The following is a 19,589-nucleotide window of genomic DNA, read 5'->3' on the forward strand; positions in this document are numbered from 1 at the left end:
GGACACGGGTGGCACTGTGGGTTAAACCACAGAGCCTAGGACTTGCTGATCAGAAGGTTGGTGGTTTGAATCCCCGCGACGGGGTGAGCTCCCGTTGCTCGGTCCCTGCTCCTGCCAACCTAGCAGTTCGAAAGCACGTCAAAGTGCAAGTAGATAAATAGGTACCGCTCCGGTGGGAAGGTAAACAGCGTTTCCGTGCGCTGCTCTGGTTCGCCAGAAGCGGCTTAGTCATGCTGGCCACATGACCTGGAAGCTGTACGCCGGCTCCCTTGGCCAATATAGTGAGATGAGCACCACAACCCCAGAGTCGGCCACGGGTCAGGGGTCCCTTTACCTTTACCTATTGTCGGCATCTGTCTGCCTTGAGAGACAATGGAGTGTCACCGGGTTTGAAGTCAAACTGCTGGAGAATCATATTGCCTGGGGGCGTCAGGACCCTAATCTCGACATACTCTGCCTGCACAGAATTTTAGTTCTAATAATGAACCTACACACATTAGTCATAGGCTAAGTTTTACAAACTACTGTAATAAAAGCTCAATAATAGCAATCCTACTGTGTAAACTTAATTCTGGGATTAATTGCATATCCTTCTTTTTGTTTCCTGCAAAATGGCTTGTAAAATTTAATAAGACTTTTATTAATTGCATTTCAGTGAATGCAAATGAACTTAATGAAGCAATTAAGCACAATTTTTCTTGTCGAATTACAGAAGGAAAAAGCACGTGTTCTTACATTGCAGGAAACGCATACTAATAGTGCCTTTAAACGTGTTTTTTTAAAATAGAAAACCCAGATTAGGCCAACTGTATTGTTCTGTGGTCAATTCTAAAACAAAAGATGAAGCCATATATCAGAATAAGCTATAAGCTATTACATGTAGTTCAAGATGTTCTGTGAGCTAATTTAGGCAGATGCTGTTTTTGAAAAGGGCGTTTTATGCAGTCAACAGGATCAGTAAGTCCCCAGTGAAAATATGCCTTTCATAGGCATCTCATTGGCCATCATGAGAACAAGCTGCTAGACTAGATGAGCCTTTGGCCTGATCCAGCAGAGGCCTCTTCTTATAGTCTTATGTCAACTATCTAAAAGCTTCAGATATCTTTGCAGCAGAGCAGAGACATCACCTTGCCAACAAAGGTCCGTATAGTTAAAGCCATGGTTTTCCCAGTAGTGATGTATGGAAGTGAGAGTTGGACCATAAAGAAGGCTGATCGCCGAAGAATTGATGCTTTTGAATTATGGTGCTGGAGGAGACTCTTGAGAGTCCCATGGACTGCAAGAAGATCAAACCTATCCATTCTTAAGGAAATCAGCCCTGAGTGCTCACTGGAAGGACAGATCGTGAAGCTGAGGCTCCAATACTTTGGCCACCTCATGAGAAGAGAAGACTCCCTGGAAAAGACCCTGATGTTGGGAAAGATTGAGGGCACAAGGAGAAAGGGACGACAGAGGACAAGATGGTTGGATAGTGTTCTTGAAGCTACCAGCATGAGTTTGACCAAACTGTGGGAGGCAGTGGAAGACAGAAGTGCCTGGCGTGCTCTGTGTTAGTTTATTCAGCTCCGGCCCATCTGCAGCTGATATGGCTCATCTTGTCCTGAGCCCAGCAGAGTGTAATCTCGTAGTCCGCAATGAAAGGATGAGGCAGGTATGGCTACATTGCTATTTTATTTCGCTATACCGAGAAACACACAAATGTACATCTTGCCTCTGTGAGAGCAGCTCTCACTTCCATACATCACTACTGGGAAAACCATGGCTTTAACTATACGGACCTTTGTCATTGCTTACCTCCTGATACAGGGCTGCCTTCAGATGACGAATAAAAGTTATGTAGTTCTTTATCTCCTTGACATCTGAAAGGAGGGTGTTCTACAGGGAGGGCACCACTGCTGAGTGGTTGATGATAGACTGTTAGATCCTATTTGCATTCCATACCTAAAAGGTAACCACATGGTTAGATAAAAAGAAATGGCCTTGGGTGGAGAGAAAAAAAATCAGGCAGGAAATGTTGGTCTGACTTGAAACCTGGAAGGGATAAATATAATTAATAAATATAATTTAATAAATATAATTAAAATGTCCGCTCTTCCTAAAATTATTTTCTTATTCTGCAATGTGTCAATCTTTTTAACAGATAAAATTTGGAGAGAGTAGCGGAATTGACTGAATAGACAGATTTATCTGTGTGCATAAAAAACTTGTCCTGCTTAAAATTGCGCATGACTCTTCCTATACTGAAAGGCGTTGAATTTAGTCTTTGGCACTCTGCTATCAGGCTGCTAAATTTATATGGACTTTATCGACTGGATGAGCAATGAGGAAGACCAAACAAGCATGAATGTAGAATAAACCATTTGTAAAATCCCTCAGAACTTACTAGAGTGAATAAAGAAAAAGAAAAGGAGACCTCTTTCAAAATTTGACAACTTTAATATTACTGGCCACATGGAATCCATGTCACTGTCTTGCTGCTTGAAACCTTATGTTGTGGAATGCAGGAAAATCCACTAGGACCACGTCCAAGAAAGTAGATGGGCATTGCTTACACACTGGGAAACTCCAAAAAAAATTCACAGGGAGCTTTAATCCTTTAAACCCTTTTGATAGGGGAAAGTTTCTTTTACAGAAGGTCTTATTTGCATTTGAAGGAGGTTGGCTGAAATCAAAAGGAAGTTTTTCTAAAAATACTAATCCGTCAGCTGCCTGAGTTACCGGCATCAAATCTGGCTGTGTTTATTCCAGCAAGCATTGTGCAATCTTTTAGTCTACTGAACTATGCAACAGCAACCATGGGGGCGGGTGCGTAGGGGAAATCCTGATCTTATAAAGGGAACACGAACTTCTATTACACCGGCAGCAATAGAAAATGGAGCTGTTTGTACTAAGCCACTTGCTGGCTTGCTGTTTCTTACAGGCCTGGGCAGCAGATAGGGAATATTACATTGGGATTACAGAAACGGATTGGAATTATGCTCCCGGGACAAAGAACATCATATCTGGAAAGCCGTTTTCAGAAGATGAGTAAGTGATACTCGCTTTGGGCTAACTGTATTGAAAACAAGCTTTCACCTTTTAGTATAGGCGATTTATCTCTGTTGATTTTAATGGGTGCTCAGTAAATGCATGTTGTAGTACAGCCCGATGCAAAGAAGGATGAGACAACAACAAATTTCAGCCGATGCAGTTTTGTTCAAGCTATGCCTGCAAAAATTGTATACGTGGCTTCTTTTCTTTATTGTCACATTAGCATACAGATTTGCTTCTATCAAAGTATACTGACTGCTTAAGGACTACTTAAGAAAAAAGTTGATTTGTATGGAAAGGAAAAGTGGCTCATGCAGTTCCTACAGGAGGAAGCAATGGCCACTAACTTAGGTGGCTTTAAAAGAGGAATAGACAAATTCATGGAGGAGAGGGATGTCGAAGGCCACTAGCCCATAGCTGTCAACTTTTCCCCTTTTCTTGTGAGGAATCCTATTCGGAATAAGGGGATTTCCCTTAAAAAAAGGAAAACGTTGACAGTTATGTACTAGCCATGATGTCTATGCTCCGCCTCCATTCAGAGGCAGTAATACTTCTGAATACCACAGGAGGGGAGAGTACTCTGGTGCTCAAATACTGCTTGCAGGGTTCCCACAGGCGTCTGGCTGGCTGCCATCAGAACAGGAAGTTAGACTAGATGATTCAGCAGGGTCTACTTACATTCTCCTCCAACCAGCCTGAGCGTTCAGCTTAATTTACTTGGCTTACGAGGAGTTTAGCTAATGCCCTGTGTCTATTGAGCGCTTGTTCTGATTTGTTTGTGCGGTGGTTATACAACAATGAACCTCCTGCACCCATCCCAATTTGCTTGTGATATGTTTATATGTGTTCATGTGGGCAATTCTTCCACCCAGGGCTGCCTTACCCATAGGCACTAGGGGTGCGGGGTACCCGGGCGCCATGCTCTCAGGGGCGCCAGGCCAAGAGTCTGGGGCCCGAGAGTTGAGTCCGGGGAAGAGCCCGCCTGCCGGTTGGAGTGGGCTCTTCTGTTGCGGGCGGTTCTGAGCTGCAAGTTTAGGAGTGACTGAGACAGTGAGATGCTGAGGCGGCCGACTGGCTCCGCCCTCCTGCGCACCTGGGACTGGGCAACCTGGGGGGGGCGCTAGGCGGATCTTTGCACCCCAGCACCGCATAAGCTTAAGACAGCCCTACCTCCACCTCACACTTTTCAATGCATTTTACTGTCACTTTCCAAATCATAAACGGTCCAGATATTTTCTTAAAGCTGACAGATCCTTTTAAGCTGCTGTCACTGCATGAATCTAAAGTTTCCCTCTGAGTTTTGATCCCTCCCACAAAATACTGACGCTCTGGAGGCACCCCAAAATGTTGTGGTGAGGCGGTCTATACCTCTAAATTAATTTAGAGGTTTTTTTTACAGTGAAATCCTATTCATGTCTACTCAGATGCATGCCCCATTGTGTGCAGTGGTTCTTGTGGCTTAAAATAAACCAATTATAAACAAACAGTCATTCTGAGGAGAGAGGAGTGGTTTGATAAGAAGTGAGGTTGTGGCCATGGGTTCTGTGTTCCAGACAGATGTGGAAATGCAGGAAGCAAAAGCAGAAGATGGTCAAAGAGAAAAATCTGTTAATCCTTCCTCAAGGGCTCTCATGTGAGATGCAAAAGAGGCGTTTGAGGACAATGACATGACACAATGAGCACTCAAAATCAACAAAGCTGATCCTGGCCTTTGCTCCTCCCTTTGCTTAATCTAGGCATCTTACCAACACCAGTCTCCTTGTCTTTGTTGAAAGCAGCTGGGCAAGAATGAGGAAAGAAATTCAAAGGACCGAGAAACACAGTGCCTCTCAGGGGCTAGCCATAACCAGACACACAGGGTATTTCTGAAGAGCAAAGCAAAGGGAAAAGGCTGGGCGAAACCAACAAGAGACATACAACAGACCTTCACTGCCGTGGTGTGTCGGCAACTCTATTAGCTCTCTGACAAAGCACAGAGGCACAGGGTCCAATTTCTTTCTTGGTGTAAATTCAATGAGAACAGCGAAGTTGCACTGTGGGGTTGCTTTTGGCCTATGACGCTTGACGTTTCACTTTTAACCTCTACTTAAACCCTTTAGCCCTCAGGAATCTTAGCTATAAGGTGGAGTTTTAATGAAAGCTATTATCTTTGCAGAGGAAGAGAAGGAGACTTTCCAATTAAATATGAATTATTTGGACAGTCCAAGGAGAGCCATGACATACACATCCAATTTAATTTGTGACTCACAGAGCTTCCTGTAAACAGGCTCATAGCCTGAGCCTTTGCAGCCACACTGGTCTCCTTTGGAAATCTCCTCCGTGCAGAGAAAAACCCAATAAGGAGAAACTACCCATTGCACATTGGCAACCAGTCCTAGGTGGGGAAGCTTGGATGGGGAGTTTGCCAAATGTGTGGTGACATTTCAGTGGGTCTCCTCTGTTGCTGCACCCTGCTGAAAAAAAAGCCCATTCTCATGTTGCCACCTTCTCATGGAGCAGGCACATGAAGAAGGGCCTCAGATGATGATCACAGGGTCCGTGTCAGTTCATATGAGGAGAGACGGTCCTTGAGATATTGCGGTCCTGAGCCATTTAAGGCTTTATGGGTCAAATTCATCATGTTGAATTGGGCCCGGAAACCAATTGGCAGCCAGTGCAGTCAGGCCAGGACGGGTGCTCTAATTATCATTATTTATTGATATCATTGGCTGTTTTTAACATCTTGTACCTCTGTAAATTTTGGGATTTACTCAAGCCAGATGACATCTCCCTCTTGTGCATGGATGACGCCATTTTGTCTATGTAAGCAATGGCACTCGCCTCCGAACTTCGGAAATAGAAGGAATGATAATAATAGTTCATTTGAGACAAAACGTATGCTGTGCAGAAGCAGTAATCATAGGACCACAGAAATGTAGAGGTGGAGGGGACGACCCCCTGCAATGCAGGAATCTTTTGCCCAGTGTGGGGCAAAACCCCACAACCCTGAGATTAAGAGTCTCATCTTCTACTGACTGAGCTATCCCAGTGTACCCAGTATTTTTTCCAAGGACTTATGCTGACATGATTGTGTGTTGATCCTTTAGGCAAGCTGCTGTCTTTCTCCAACAAGGCCCAGACCGGATAGGAAGCACATACAAAAAAGCTGTGTACATGCAGTTCACAGACAACTCATACAGCCATATTATTGCAAAACCACCTTGGCTGGGCTTCCTGGGTCCCATTCTTAAAGCAGAAGTTGGAGACACACTCATCATCCATGTAAAGAATTTTGCAACAAGGGCCTACACACTCCACCCCCATGGTGTCAAATACACAAAAGAAAACGAAGGTAAACTTCCATTTGTGTTTCAACAGTCTTCAGGAATACCAACTGATTCCATACCTTTCCTGTTTTGCAACAGAATTGCATCATTAAGCCTGTAGACGTCCACCCAGTGCTGTGAGGAACACCTTGAATTACAGTCAGGGTAGCCAACTGACAGTGTAAATCAACTGGACAAATCTACTATAGTTGGCAAGACTGAGGGGGCAGCTGCACCTCTGACATTTTTGTGCAGATATTAATGTCTGCTTTGATCCAACTCCCCACAGACATACAACCCTATGGGTGTAGGATAGGATGTGGGTGGTGCTGTGGTCTAAACCACTGAGCCTCTTGGGGTTGCCAATGAGAAGATCAGCAGTTCAAATCCCTGCGACGGGGTGAGCTCCCGTAGCTCTGTCCCAGCTCCTGCCAACCCAGCAGTTCGAAAGCATGCCAATGCAAGTAGATGCCACAGGTACTGTTGTGGCAGGAAGGTAAACAGTGTTTCCGTTCGCTCTGGTTTCCATCACGGTCCTCTGTGCACCAGTAGTGCTTTAGTCATGCTGGCCACATGACCCGGAAAGCTGACTGTGGACAAATGCTGGCTCCCTTGGCCTGAAAGCGAGATGAACACTGCAACCCCATAGTTGTCTTTGACTGGACTTAACTTTCCAGGAGTCCTTTACTTTTACCTTACCTATGGGTGTAGGGTTCTTTTTCTGCAACTAGGAAATCTGCTCCCCCTCCCAAGACCTTCAATTTTGAGATGCGGGAGAAATTTGTTTGCTTCACATTTTAATCCCAACCTGCTCAGCCACGCTTAACGTTGCTCTGTGCTTTATAGGCAAAGTTCTGAGCTTCCCAAGTCTGTGTCTGAGCAGGGTTTTTTTCCCACCAGAGCTTTCCCCAGGGAAACCCAGATTATACCCCTGGATCAGAGCGAATGCCAATCTGCAGAAAACCCAATTGCTGTTTGTTCCGATTCATCAGTAAAATGTTTTCCCAGGGAAAGCAATGGGACCAAAAAAACCCACCACTCAAATCTGTCTTCTTCTTTGGCAATCACTCGTAGCCGAGTAAGATTGTCTTCCATAAACACAGTTTTAACAATGAGTCCGTAAATGACTGTGGAGGCCAATTCTGGATCCACACATCCTTCTTTAGTGGGGACATTGGTTTCCGGGCGGGAGTTGATCATAGTGAGGATTTTCCAAGCGTGCCTACCTCTTAGCACGTTTCTCCCTTGCATCCTGAGTTCGAGTGTCTTCAAAGTCCATGACACCTTTGGTAAAGGCTGTTCTCCAACTGGAGCACTCGCAGGCCAGTGTTTCCCAGGTGTCAGTGTTTAAACTACATTTTTTTAGATTTGCCTTGAGACAGTCTTTAATCCCTTTTTGTTGACCAACAGCATTTCGCTTTCCATTTTTAAGTTTGGAATAGAGTAGTTGTGTCAAATCTGAACCTGTGTCTAGAAACATGGCACAAAAGGAAATGTGAACGAGTCCTAAACTGCATTTCCCTAGCTAATGGATTGTGCCCAATGATAGTCATACTCAGAGGAGACCCACCAAAATTAATGGACATGACTACCTTAGGTCCAATACTTGAAATTGGTTGAACTTAATTGGCTACAAATCAGTATGTAAACTGAGGGGCAGCTCTCCTTCAAAATTCATACTCCTAGTACATTTCTGAGCACAATTCAAAATGTTGATGCTGACCTTGAAAGCCCTAAATGGCCTTGACCCAGCATACCTGAAGGAGCGTGTCCATCCCCATCATTCAGCTCTGACACTGAGGTCCAGCGCTGAGGGCCTTCTGGCGGTTCCCTCACTGCGAGAAGTGAGGTTACAGGGAACCAGGCAGAAGGCCTTCTCAGTAGTGGTGCCCACTCTGTGGAACACCCTCCCATCAGATGTCAAAGAAATAAACAACTATCTGACTTTTAGAAGACACCTGAAGGCAGCCCTGTTTAGGGAAGTTTTTCATGTTTGATGTTTTATCATGTTTTTAATATTCTGCTGGAAGCGGCCCAAAGCAGCTGGAGAAACCCAGCCAGATGGGCGGAGTATAAATAATAAATTCTTATTATATTATTATTATTTTGCAATACAATTCTCCAACCAAGAAATGTGCGCAAACAGGCATATATTAGGGGCAAGTGGACACAAACTGCATATGTTAGTGAAGTGGCTTTAAAGGTCTGCACCAACACTTTTAATTGTGCTCTGAAATGTACTGGGAGCCAATGTAGGTCTTTCAGGACCAGTGTTATATGGTCTCACCGGCCACTCCGAGTCACCAGTCTAGCTGCCACATTCTGGATTAATTGCAGTTTCCGGGTCACCTTCAAAGGTAGCCCCACGTACAGTGTATTGCAGTAGTCCAAGCAGGAGATAACCAGAGCATGTACCACTCTGGCGAGACAGGTAGGGTCTCAGCCAGCTTACCCAATGGAGCTGGTAGACAGCTGCCCCGGACACAGAGGCACTTTTACCAGTATATAATACCACGTTCACTATTTGTTGCATTTCCTAGGTGCATTTTATCCTGACAACACCTCAGGTTTGCAAAAGAAAGATGATGCTGTGCAACCAGGAGAACAGTATGTGTATAGATGGGAGGTAACTGAAGATCATGGTCCAGCAGCAGGAGATAATAACTGTGTGACCAGAATTTATCACTCACATATAGATGCCCCAAAGGATGTTGCTTCTGGGCTTGTTGGACCTCTGCTCATTTGCAAGAAAGGTAAGGGAAATATGGAAAACGGCCGAGTGCTGTTTCCCTTCCCACCCCCCTCAAGAAACGAGAGTCAAAGAATCTTATCTGTTTGCAGTTCATGAGTTGTGTTCCTGAGATTTTAGCTGAAGTGTATCTGTGTGAGTCACATGTGCTCCTCATTTCTCTGAGAGGTGAGTAGTTTCAAGGAGCAAATACAACACAGGTTTGGGTTTCCTTTGAAGGAGAGAGCACTGGAAGGTCATGACATTATTTATGAATATACAAGCAGAGAGTAGGCGGAAGCAAACAGGATGTGTGTTCCTGCCAAGCAGAACCCACTGCTTCACATCAGATCTGCAGACTGAGTCACCCTGCATCCTCTGATGTTTCTATAGCCATCAACCAATTCTGTTTCTTCCTGACTTTCTTTCTCTCTGTCCCTAAACTGCTTCTTCTTATGGTTCTTCAAACACACAAACAACTTACACAAGCCTCTTTCTCACAACTGCAGTGTGTGTGTGTGTGTGTGTGTGTGTGTGTTTTTGTCATCTTCCATTCTCTGATAGATCCTCCATATCTGTTGTGTGTATTTGTGTCTGGTTTCTAAACATTTCATCAGCTGTTGCACCCAACATAACTGTCCTGGATAGCAATAGACTGACCACTGTTATTCATGCTATAGGAACCTCCCAATGACTCAGCTGCTATGCACTGCATGAGGAGTTGCCTTTAGAGATTATTTGAACTATTATGAAACTTTAATTGGTTAAAAAAATAACAACAACACTCCTAGATAGTTGACCAGCAAACGCATTAGGGTTGCCATGTGTCCTCTTTTTCAGCAATAAAAATTGGGATACATTGCATTTATTTGCTTTGAATGGTCATCATAGTGTCCTCTTTTTTGCTCTCCAAAATATGACAACCCTGAAAGACATCCCACCGGTTCTTAAACAGCTGACTGCTGGTCTGCTCTGTACTGTCTGGTGCTGATCACAGTTCAAAGGTTTTGGTTTAATCCTTTCAAGAGCTTTCAAGCTTAGGATCTGGGAATCTAAAGGGTCATCACTCCCATGTGAACTTGCCCAAATATTGAGATTGTCTTTGGAGACCTTTAGATAAAGAGAGTGGGTGACCACCGGGGGAAATTCCTTTTCAATACCAACATCACACCCAACAACAGAAGGCTGCATCTCAGAACTAGAAAAGAGCCTTATTTGATCAGAAAAGCCCATCTAGTTCCACCACCATTCCAGTTCATTTGATGGCCTCAAATTCTAGTTTTGTGATTTTAGATTTGTTTGCTGTTGCTGAACCATTTAGGGTGTGTTGCTGTTTTAGCCATGATATTTAACATGATTGTGTGTGTTAGCTGCCTTGAACATTTTTATTTCACATTGAAGGGTTTGCTATAAAGTATTTCAAATAAATAACCTCAAATGTCTCTCTTGGCATTTTCCCACCTGAGTGAATGCCCACTATTCATGCACATGGAGAAAAACAAAAGAGCTGCATTTTCAGACACTGTAGCAGAAAATGGGTTGGCCTCTCCATCATACACCACTGGTGGGCATTTTTCTGGTAACAAATAGCTGGGAGACAAGAATTTCAGCAGGTAAATGTGCAAAATGTGTCCTTTGTTTTCCTTAGGTACACTGCAGGGTGGAAAAGATAAGGATGTCGACCGAGAATTCGTCCTGATGTTTGCTGTGGTAGACGAAAACTTCAGCTGGTACTTAAAAGATAATATCAAGAAATACTGCTCTGAACCTGACAAAGTTGACAGGAATGAGGACTTCCAAGAGAGCAATAAAATGCACTGTAAGATTACCTTTCAGAACAAATTGTTTCATTCTTTTAAGAACCTTCTTTGTAACATGTATACGTGCGTATAACATTACAAGTAAGTTCCATAGATATTCACAACTTGGGCAAGATATTGAAAGTTATCCATAGCAGCAGGCAGTCAAGAGATATACTCTCCCTGAACATAGATGCTTCTGCCATAGTAAATCATTTTTATATTGCTCCACACAAATATCTATATGGTGTATGTGTTACTCTAGATTGTACTTTTTAAAAAAAGGCACCTGTTTAGAAGCTAAGTAGCTGATCAGTAGCTGAATGGCATACTGCTTAAATGCCCCAAGTTTGTCACTCTGAAGAGTCTAAAAACAAGTACAAGATATAGAGTGGGCATCAAAGTTCATTGGGTCTCTTGCAAGTTTCCACTAACAGACCCAGACCAGCAACAGCAGATTGGTGATGGGCCCTTATAAATCTCTGAGCTATTGGCAGGTGTGCAACAACACCAACTTCTGATGTCATGCCTGGGGTCAAGATATTATTATAACTAATAATCAATTAAGTGAAATCTACGACATCAATGTTCTAGATCTAAAGTGGATTCTGCAAAAAGAAAGCCTGTTTCAGAGGTAGAGTTTTGTTGATTCCACCTCATCCTGATTGATGGTGATAGGTTATTTTGGGCTCAACCCAAGATGCTGGTGTTAACCTTCAAAGCCATGAATGGTTTGAGACCTGGATACTTTTGGAATGGCCTTTTCCCATTTGTTCCAAAGCCATCAGTCTCAGGAGGTCAGGATGGTGTCAACCAGGGGTAGGGCCTTGCTAAGTGAGGTCCCCATCACCATGTTTCTTCAGGCAGTTATTGAAGACCTAGCTTTTTAAAAAGGCCTTTGGTTAATTAACTTTTGCTGGTTCAATTCAATTTATGCTGCTGCAATCTGTAAATAGATATTGCTAACATATTAATTTGAATGTACTCTGTTTTGGGGGGAGCACCATGGTAGTTTGAGGGACGCGGGTGGCGCTGTGGGTTAAACCACAGAGCCTAGGGCTTGCTGATCAGAAGGTTGGCGGTTCGAATCCCTGTGATGGGGTGAGCTCCTGTTGCTCAGTCCCTGCTCCTGCCAACCTAGCAGTTTGAAAGCACATCAAAGTGCAAGTAGATAAATAGGTACCGCTCCGGCGGGAAGGTAAACAGCATTTCCGTGTCCTGCTCTGCTTCGCCAGAAGCGGCTTAGTCATGCTGGCCACATGACCCGGAAGCTGTACGCTGGCTCCCTCGGCCAATAAAGCGAGATTGAGCGCCGCAACCCCAGAGTCAGCCACAACTGGACCTAATGGTCAGGGGTCCCTTTACCTTTACCTAAGTTTGAAATAATCTTTTAACTTTTTTCTTTTAAAGCAATCAATGGATATATGTATGGATATCTTCCCAATCTCACAATGTGTGCGGAAGAAAATGTGAAGTGGTATCTTTTTGGAATGGGTAATGAAGCCGATATCCATTCAGCCTATTTCCATGGGCAAGTCTTGACCGAAAGGAACCATCGAATTGACACGGTCAGCCTCTTCCCAGCTACCTTCGTGGATGCTCTCATGGTGCCAAAGAACGATGGGCAGTGGCTGCTTAGCTGTCAAGTCAATGATCACATAGAAGGTACAAACCAAGGGTGCTCTCTCTGGGTTCCTTTTTGCATGCCAAAGAATTATAAATATTTTCAAGGTTCTGAAAGGTGTATTCTCTTGAAGCCTAGAGTTCACAGCATAGGGTTCACTCCTTAAGAAAGTAATAAGATTGAGACAGGCAAAAGGACAGAGACTTTAGATCAGGGTTGGAGAACCTCTGGCCTTCCAGATGTTGCTGAACTACAGGTTTCCATTATCCCTGGGCATTAGCCATGCTTGCTAGAGCTGGTGTACATTGTAGTTCAGCAACATCTGGGAGCCCAAATTTTCCCCACACCTGTAAATCTGGGGTGGCTCCCTTTTTTGTCCAAAGCGCCAGCTTCATCCTTGACCAACCCACTGGGGCTCACATGCAAGCAGCAGGTGTGGTTGGGGATCGGGAAGGAATTCATCAAACTCAAATTGCAATTAATCAGATCTGGGCAGACCATGACCTGGGTTGGATCAGGGGTCTACAGAATCCACAGCTCCGCAGAATCCTTTACAATGTTGCTGCCTCTGTTCCTGTAAAAGGTATTCCTGGCTTTTAAACCTCTTGAAAAAAACAGGCAACACAGCTGCCCAGAGCCTGGAACAGCTGGCAGGTGAAGCTCCACAAATGGAGCTCTTTGTTGCTGCATGCTTTGAATTCAGGATAGGAAATCCCCTTGAGAGTGATGGGCCCTGATGATATTTCATTGCTTTCAGGGGGAATTGAACAGGGGAAAACAAGTCTGCACTAGGGAGCAATTCATTTCACTCTCTCTACCAAATTTGCTTAACTGAGCTGCTCAGATATTCTGAATAAAATTATAAGGTTATGATAAATCATGAAAGACAGCCTTCTCCAATCTTGTGGCTCCCAGATGTTTTTAATTATGTCTCCCATCAGTCTAAGCCAGCCCAGCTGCTTCCTGGGGATGTTGGGAGTTGTAGTCAAAAAAATCTGGAGACCACCAGGTTGTAGAAAGCTGCTGCAGATTCTTGCTGATCAACACAAGCAAGTGAATGCTCATAGCTTTTATGAGAGTCTGGAATGTGAGAGTCTGGTCGGTTCTTCTTCATGTTAAGGTGATTCTTCATGAGGAGATATGGACCTGGGGCTTATTGAAGCAAACCTTTAACTTTAAAGAGTCTTCAGTCTGTTTGCAGAGATTCCCAGAATTTGAAGTATCCTAACGCCATGTGTTCTGTCTTTCTTTTCTTCAGGCGGCATGCAGGCCATTTTTGAGGTGAAAAACTGTAATGGCCATACCCCCTCTCCCAAGAAGAGCACTATAGCAAGGCACTATTACATTGCAGCAGAGGAACATGTGTGGAACTATGGCCCATCTGGAATAAATAACTTCACAGGGGAACCATTAATTCTGGATGAGTAAGTTTTGCCTTTTAAGCTATCAAGCAAACAGCAGCCAGATGATTGCATGAAAAAAATGTGTGCTTCCAATGCACTCACCAGCAGAGCTGTTCAATCTTAGTAAGCAGCTGTCTAGGAGGGGTGTGTGGAGCAATCCAATCCAGCAGTGCCTTTCCTTTGTTCGTATGTTCAGAATTTTTTAAGCAGGGAGGGAAGTATAGAGCCAAGTCTGCACAAGAAGATGTGGCCCTGGTCTGGTACCAGCCCCTGGCATCCTAGGGCAGCTGCTGGGAATCCAGTGCCCCCAAAGGACCCACCAGAGCTTATACTTAGCTTGGGTTCTCAACATTGTGCAGCTAGGCTTGTGAGCTTCAATTACCTCCAAGGCATGACACTATATTAGGCACTCTGTGGTACTGAGGGAAATTAAAATGGCAGCTCCCAGCCGTTCTTGAGTTCCCATTGCTGCACCTATGGGGAGGCCTATTAATGTAAGAGGGGTCCCTGCCCTGGCCCTACCCTTTGCCTTGTGTATATCAGTTGCCTCAGGGACACTGGTGGCGCTATGGTCTAAACCACTGAGCCTCTTGAGCTTGCCAATTAAATCGGGACACTGTTTTTTGAGCTCTGTGCTTTCTTGTGGGTCACATGACCCAGAAGACACACATCCTGGCTTTAGGCCTGGACTTGTTGAAGGGTGTGGAATGTGAGAGTCTGGTCGGTTCTTCTCCTTCTTTGCTGCCACAATTGAGGCCACTGACTGAAAAGGTGATGCGATTTGGAAAGAGGAAGGTTAATGTGATAGAACTGATTCCTAGAGACAGGGAAGGGAATGTCACCAGCAATCTAGGAAATAGAGCAATTGATGCAGGTCATGACTAGCTGGTACAGCAGCACAAGAGGACATCTACACCTGGGGAAATTGTGCAGCTATTCCATTGATTTTTTAAAAAAAGTTGTTCAGAATGTCGTGTAAAGAGTCAGTGAATGGAAGTGTGGCTAGTCCATAGCAAATTCCCAGTGTCGAAGCAAATGTTGTTACCTTTTGCTCCTTTAAAATCCCTTCATTGTAGTTCTTCCATGCAGCCAGTAAGACTGACCATTTGGGCCTCCAGGTGGAGTCCTACCATCCAAATCACTTTGATTCCAAGTTATGCCACTCAAAGCCAAACAACAGAAGAAATTAGAATGAGATGAGGACTGAACCATTTTAGTATGATGCAGAATGTCTTTCTCTTTGCTGTTAACTGAATGCAGCTCTTGAAAATGATTTGTGTTGCTGCACAGGGAGTCCAAGACATTTTTTGAAAAAAGCGAACAAAGGATTGGTGGATCTTACAAAAAAGCTCTTTTCGTTGAGTATACCAGCAGCGAATTTTCACAGCGCCGGAAGAGGCTCCCTAGTGAAGAACATCTTGGGCTTTTAGGTAAGACTGTTTTTAGCCTCTGGCAATCAAAAGCAGAGATGATTTTCAGTTCCCTAGGCTGAGTCTTTCAAGGCTGAAGACAATACACCTTTTGAGAGGTAAAGGCAGTGGTGTCACTAATTTGGTGTCTGAGTACTACAAAGGGGTCTGGCAATGTGGTTTTACCCAAAGTGACTGTGGATGGGAGCCTGAGACTTGACGCTAAAGAAACTGAAACAGTCCTTTAAAGCAGGAGTGGGGAACATCATGCTCAGAGTCAAAATGCCACTGTCGTGGCCCCCACTAGTAGACCCTGTGCTCGGGCTCTTGAGTCAGTTGTTAGAATTAAAAGTTTTATTCCAAAATTCTCTACAGCACCCAAACATAAGTAGGGTTACTGGTTACAAAGTCAGGAAGCATGGCAGATAGGCAGAAAAAAGACATTGACACAACATTTGACACATTCTCACGGGTGGTGCTGTGGGTTAAACCACTGAGCCTAGGGCTTGCCGATCAGAAGGTCGGCGGTTCGAATCCCCGCGATGAGGTGAGCTCCCGTTGCTCAGTCCCTGCTCTTGCCAACCTAGCAGTTTGAAAGCATGTCAAAGTGCAAGTAGATAAATAGGTACCGCTCCGGCGGGAAGGTAAACGGGGTTTCCGTGCACTGCTCTGGTTCGCCAGAAGCGGCTTAGTCATGCTGGCCACATGACCCAGAAACTGTACGCCGGCTCCCTCGGCCAATAAAGCGAGATGAGTGCCGCAACCCCAGAGTCGGCCACGACTGGATCTAATGGTCAGGGGTCCCTTTACTCTTTACCTGAGCATTCCCTTCGAAGAGCAGGGTGGGCACCTTCATTCATGTGGTTGAGGTATGAAGACTCAAAACTGGGGACTCAGCTACATTAGTAAAGAAACAACAAATTGAATGTATTTTAAACATGTAACACCAGATGGTGCCAGAGAGCAGGAATCATTTAAAATGACATTTCCCACAGGATTTTTTTTCCTTTTTAAAAAACGATCTAAGTTCTCACTTATCTATGGTGTTTTTCCACCCTGGGAAAGCAAGTAGGCTGGGCATGTGGAGTCTGTTCACACCAGTACAGTCACTTCTGCATTTTGGGTGATGGCGGTAGAGACGATAGGGCTGACTCACGGTCAGGTTTATCCCTCCGCGCCTCCCCTGAGGACAGTAGATCTATGTTGCCAGAGGGCACTGCCAGGGGCAGCACATTGACTGGCTGGGATACCCCATCCAATGACATTGAGGCAGGCCATTCTCCTGACAACCCATTTTGCCCTTCTCCCGGGTCTAGGTCACCACCTCCCGATCTGCTGGACCTCTCCCTGGGGCCAGAGTCCTCCACCAGTGTTGATCACCTCCCACTCCATTGGGCTCCTCCCATGGGTCAGATTCCTGCAGTTCCTTGACCTCTTTCTTCCCGTCTGACCACTCCCACCAAGATGTTTCCATGGGGGGTCATGAGAGCGGCTTGCCAGCTGACGCTTGGGACCCTTCCTAAGCCACATCTCCATACAAGCTTTGTACCACACCTTATTCAAGTGCTTCTGCTGAGAGGCAAGTGTGTTTGAGCTGCAACCGTGATTAAGATATTATAGTTTTAATTTGTGTTGTTGGGTTTGTGTGATTTTTTAACTAGGACCTGTCATGAGGGCAGAAGTTGGTGAGACCATCCAGGTGACGTTTCTAAACAGGGCAACGCACCCTTTCAGCATTCAGCCGCATGGGCTGAGCTACAACAAAGACAATGAGGGTGCCTTCTACAACACCATCTCTGGAGGTGAGTATTTATGTTAAGGGAATGATGTAAATCTCGCGTTGCATCCATTGGAGGAGGTAAACCAACTTTCTTAACATGCTTCCCATGATACAATTACTTAGGGGCATTTCTTTCTTGATGATGAACTTCATGTAGGACCTGCAAGCCCATCTTCGCATGTGAATCCTGGAGAGAAATTCACTTATGAGTGGGAGGTTCCTGAAACTGTGGGTCCTACTCCGGACGATCCAGATTGCCTTACTTGGATTTATTATTCAGCATCGGATTCAATCAAGGACACCAGCTCTGGCCTAGTGGGCCCATTCTTGGTGTGCAGAAAAGGATCACTGCTTCCTTCAGGGAAACAGGTAATGCAGGAAGAATTGAAATTCTCCTATTTGCGTCACTGAGCTTTTTGATGCCAGCCGCACATCAGGGACTTTGAGAAACTCTGGTGAGTGTTGGTCACAAAATGGCTGCTTCAGAGGCATAGCATAATGGCTGCCACATCTTAAAGACAAAATGGTGTGGGTGTACCTCTCCCCACCCCAACGGCACCTACATCAGCCACCACTATCCACCCTCACAGATAGAAGTGCTTCTGTTCTGAACAGAGGAGCAGAAGAGAGGGTAAGTGTCAAATTCTGGTATTGAATGAGGTGTGGTCATTTTTAAGGGGATGCGTTCAATGTAGTAGAGACTGAGTCACTGAAAAAAGGAGGTGAGCAAGGATTTATTGATTTTTGAGAAGATACTTACTGAGATTTTTCTTGGCTGCCGTACTGGGGGCACACTGGTGCCTGTGGGCACCACATTGACTCATTGCCTTTGCTATATCTGTCAACTTTTCCCTTTTCTTGCAAGGAATCCTATTCGGAATAAGGGAATTTCCCTTTAAAAAAGGGAAACGTTGACAGCTATGGCCTTTGCCTACTGCTATCCTCCAGAAAACCTTTTTTTTTTTTTTAGTGCTAAGTTGGAGCAAACATCAGGGGTGCCAACTTAGATAAAATATTGGGGGCTCCCAGATAAGCCCCCTCCCCAATAGATCACAAGATGTGACACACACACACCATTTGAATGACAATGCTCGTCAACTTAGGGGCATCTGCCTCCTCTAATATTTTATTGGGGGGGCCAAAGAGACCTCAGCCCCTAGGAGTTGTCTCCTTTACATAGAAGACTCGGTTGATGTTTGCTCCAGTTCAGCGGTAAACAGTGAGTTTTCCTGAGGGAAGGCGGCAAGCAGAAGTGTGGGTGAGCCCTGACTTTCTAATCTCCAGCAGCATAGGATGGATAAGGAATTGCACATTGTTTTACAGATACAGTGGTACCTCGGGTTACAGACGCTTCAGGTTACAGACTCCGCTAACCCAGAAATAGTACCTCGGGTTAAGAACTTTGCTTCAGGATGAGAACAGAAATCATGCTCCGGTGGCACAGCGGCAGCAGGAGGCCCCATTAGCTAAAGTGGTGCTTCAGGTTAAGAACGGACCTCTGGAACGAATTAAGTTCTTAACCCGAGGTACCACTGTAGCTAGCCCCCAGCCAGTTTAATAGCCTTTTCCCATATGTGTCCCCACCTCCACACTTTTACACTTGCTCTTTTCCACAGAAAAATGTAGACAAGGAGTTTTTCCTCCTCGCCACAGTATTCGATGAGAATCTGAGCTGGTATCTGGATGACAATATTGCGCTATCTGTAGGAAATCCTACGCAGATTAATAAGGAGGATGAAGATTTCCAGGAATCCAACAAGATGCATTGTAAGTTTACCGTTTGGTTTTGTTTATGGAAACGATGAAGGCAAAATCTTTACCCCATCTCCCCACCCAATCACCTCCCCAAACAAACACTTATTCAGAGAAGGTCTCTGGGGAAGGTCCCTCACCCTGGCTCAGATGGGCACGGGCGGCATGTCCCATTTTGCCGCCTGAGGCAAAATGGTAAAGTGCCGCCTTCCCCAGCTGCTGCCACCGCCCACCTCACTAACTGGGGTTGTACAGTTTCCAGGTTCTGACAGTGCCCCCTCCCCCCATGAGATGTGGCGATGGGTTCCAGTTTCTGGCAAGATCCCGCCAGAACCCAGAAGCCAATGCTGCAGCCCCTTCTCCTTGTTTCTCCAGTAGTGGTGGCTGGGGCTGTTCCCCACTGAGGTTCTGCCACCCAAGGCAGCTGCGGCCCAGCCCTGCGTCTGGGGATCAGCCCATAGAACGTAAGCCATTGGAACTTACATAGCTGCAAGCCCCCAAAATGTGCATTCTGGGAGGCATGCCCAGAACAAGGAGAGACTGACGCCTATTCAAAACTTCCTTATGCTCAGTCACATGATGCAGCCACCAGGAACTTAACCAGCAAAAGTGTGGGGTCGAATTCCTCCTGAAAGGAGCTTCGTTAGAATTTCTATAGTTAGAATCGCTCTGTGTTTCTCAACGAGTAACGGGGAATGAGATTGCAGTCTATTGTTCTCTCGTTCCTTGGGCAATAGGAGAAACAGACTTGGGGTGCTT

At 45.1% G+C, this 19,589-nt stretch overlaps 1 protein-coding gene across 4 annotated transcripts in view; it reads left to right on the forward strand.

Annotated features, from left to right (window-relative positions):
- The first annotated feature begins 2,844 nt into the window (after positions 1-2,844).
- CP (ceruloplasmin) overlaps positions 2,845-19,589 on the forward strand; it is a 28,743-nt gene continuing 11,998 nt past the window's right edge. For 3 of the 4 annotated variants that reach the window (XM_081910823.1, XM_081910821.1, XM_081910820.1), the window contains exons 1-10: positions 2,845-3,027; positions 6,117-6,361; positions 8,876-9,088; positions 10,712-10,882; positions 12,273-12,527; positions 13,745-13,910; positions 15,180-15,319; positions 16,960-17,100; positions 17,236-17,447; positions 18,695-18,845. In XM_081910823.1, the coding sequence (XP_081766949.1) occupies positions 2,873-3,027; positions 6,117-6,361; positions 8,876-9,088; positions 10,712-10,882; positions 12,273-12,527; positions 13,745-13,910; positions 15,180-15,319; positions 16,960-17,100; positions 17,236-17,447; positions 18,695-18,845 (1,849 nt within the window). In that variant the 5' untranslated portion in view covers positions 2,845-2,872. The remainder of the gene's footprint in view (positions 3,028-6,116; positions 6,362-8,875; positions 9,089-10,711; positions 10,883-12,272; positions 12,528-13,744; positions 13,911-15,179; positions 15,320-16,959; positions 17,101-17,235; positions 17,448-18,694; positions 18,846-19,589) is intronic. The other variant, XM_081910822.1, reaches the window with a different exon arrangement.

This window comes from Podarcis melisellensis (assembly GCF_964234715.1).
Source record: "Podarcis melisellensis genome assembly, chromosome: 5".
NCBI classification, from domain to species: Eukaryota; Metazoa; Chordata; class Lepidosauria; order Squamata; family Lacertidae; genus Podarcis; species Podarcis melisellensis.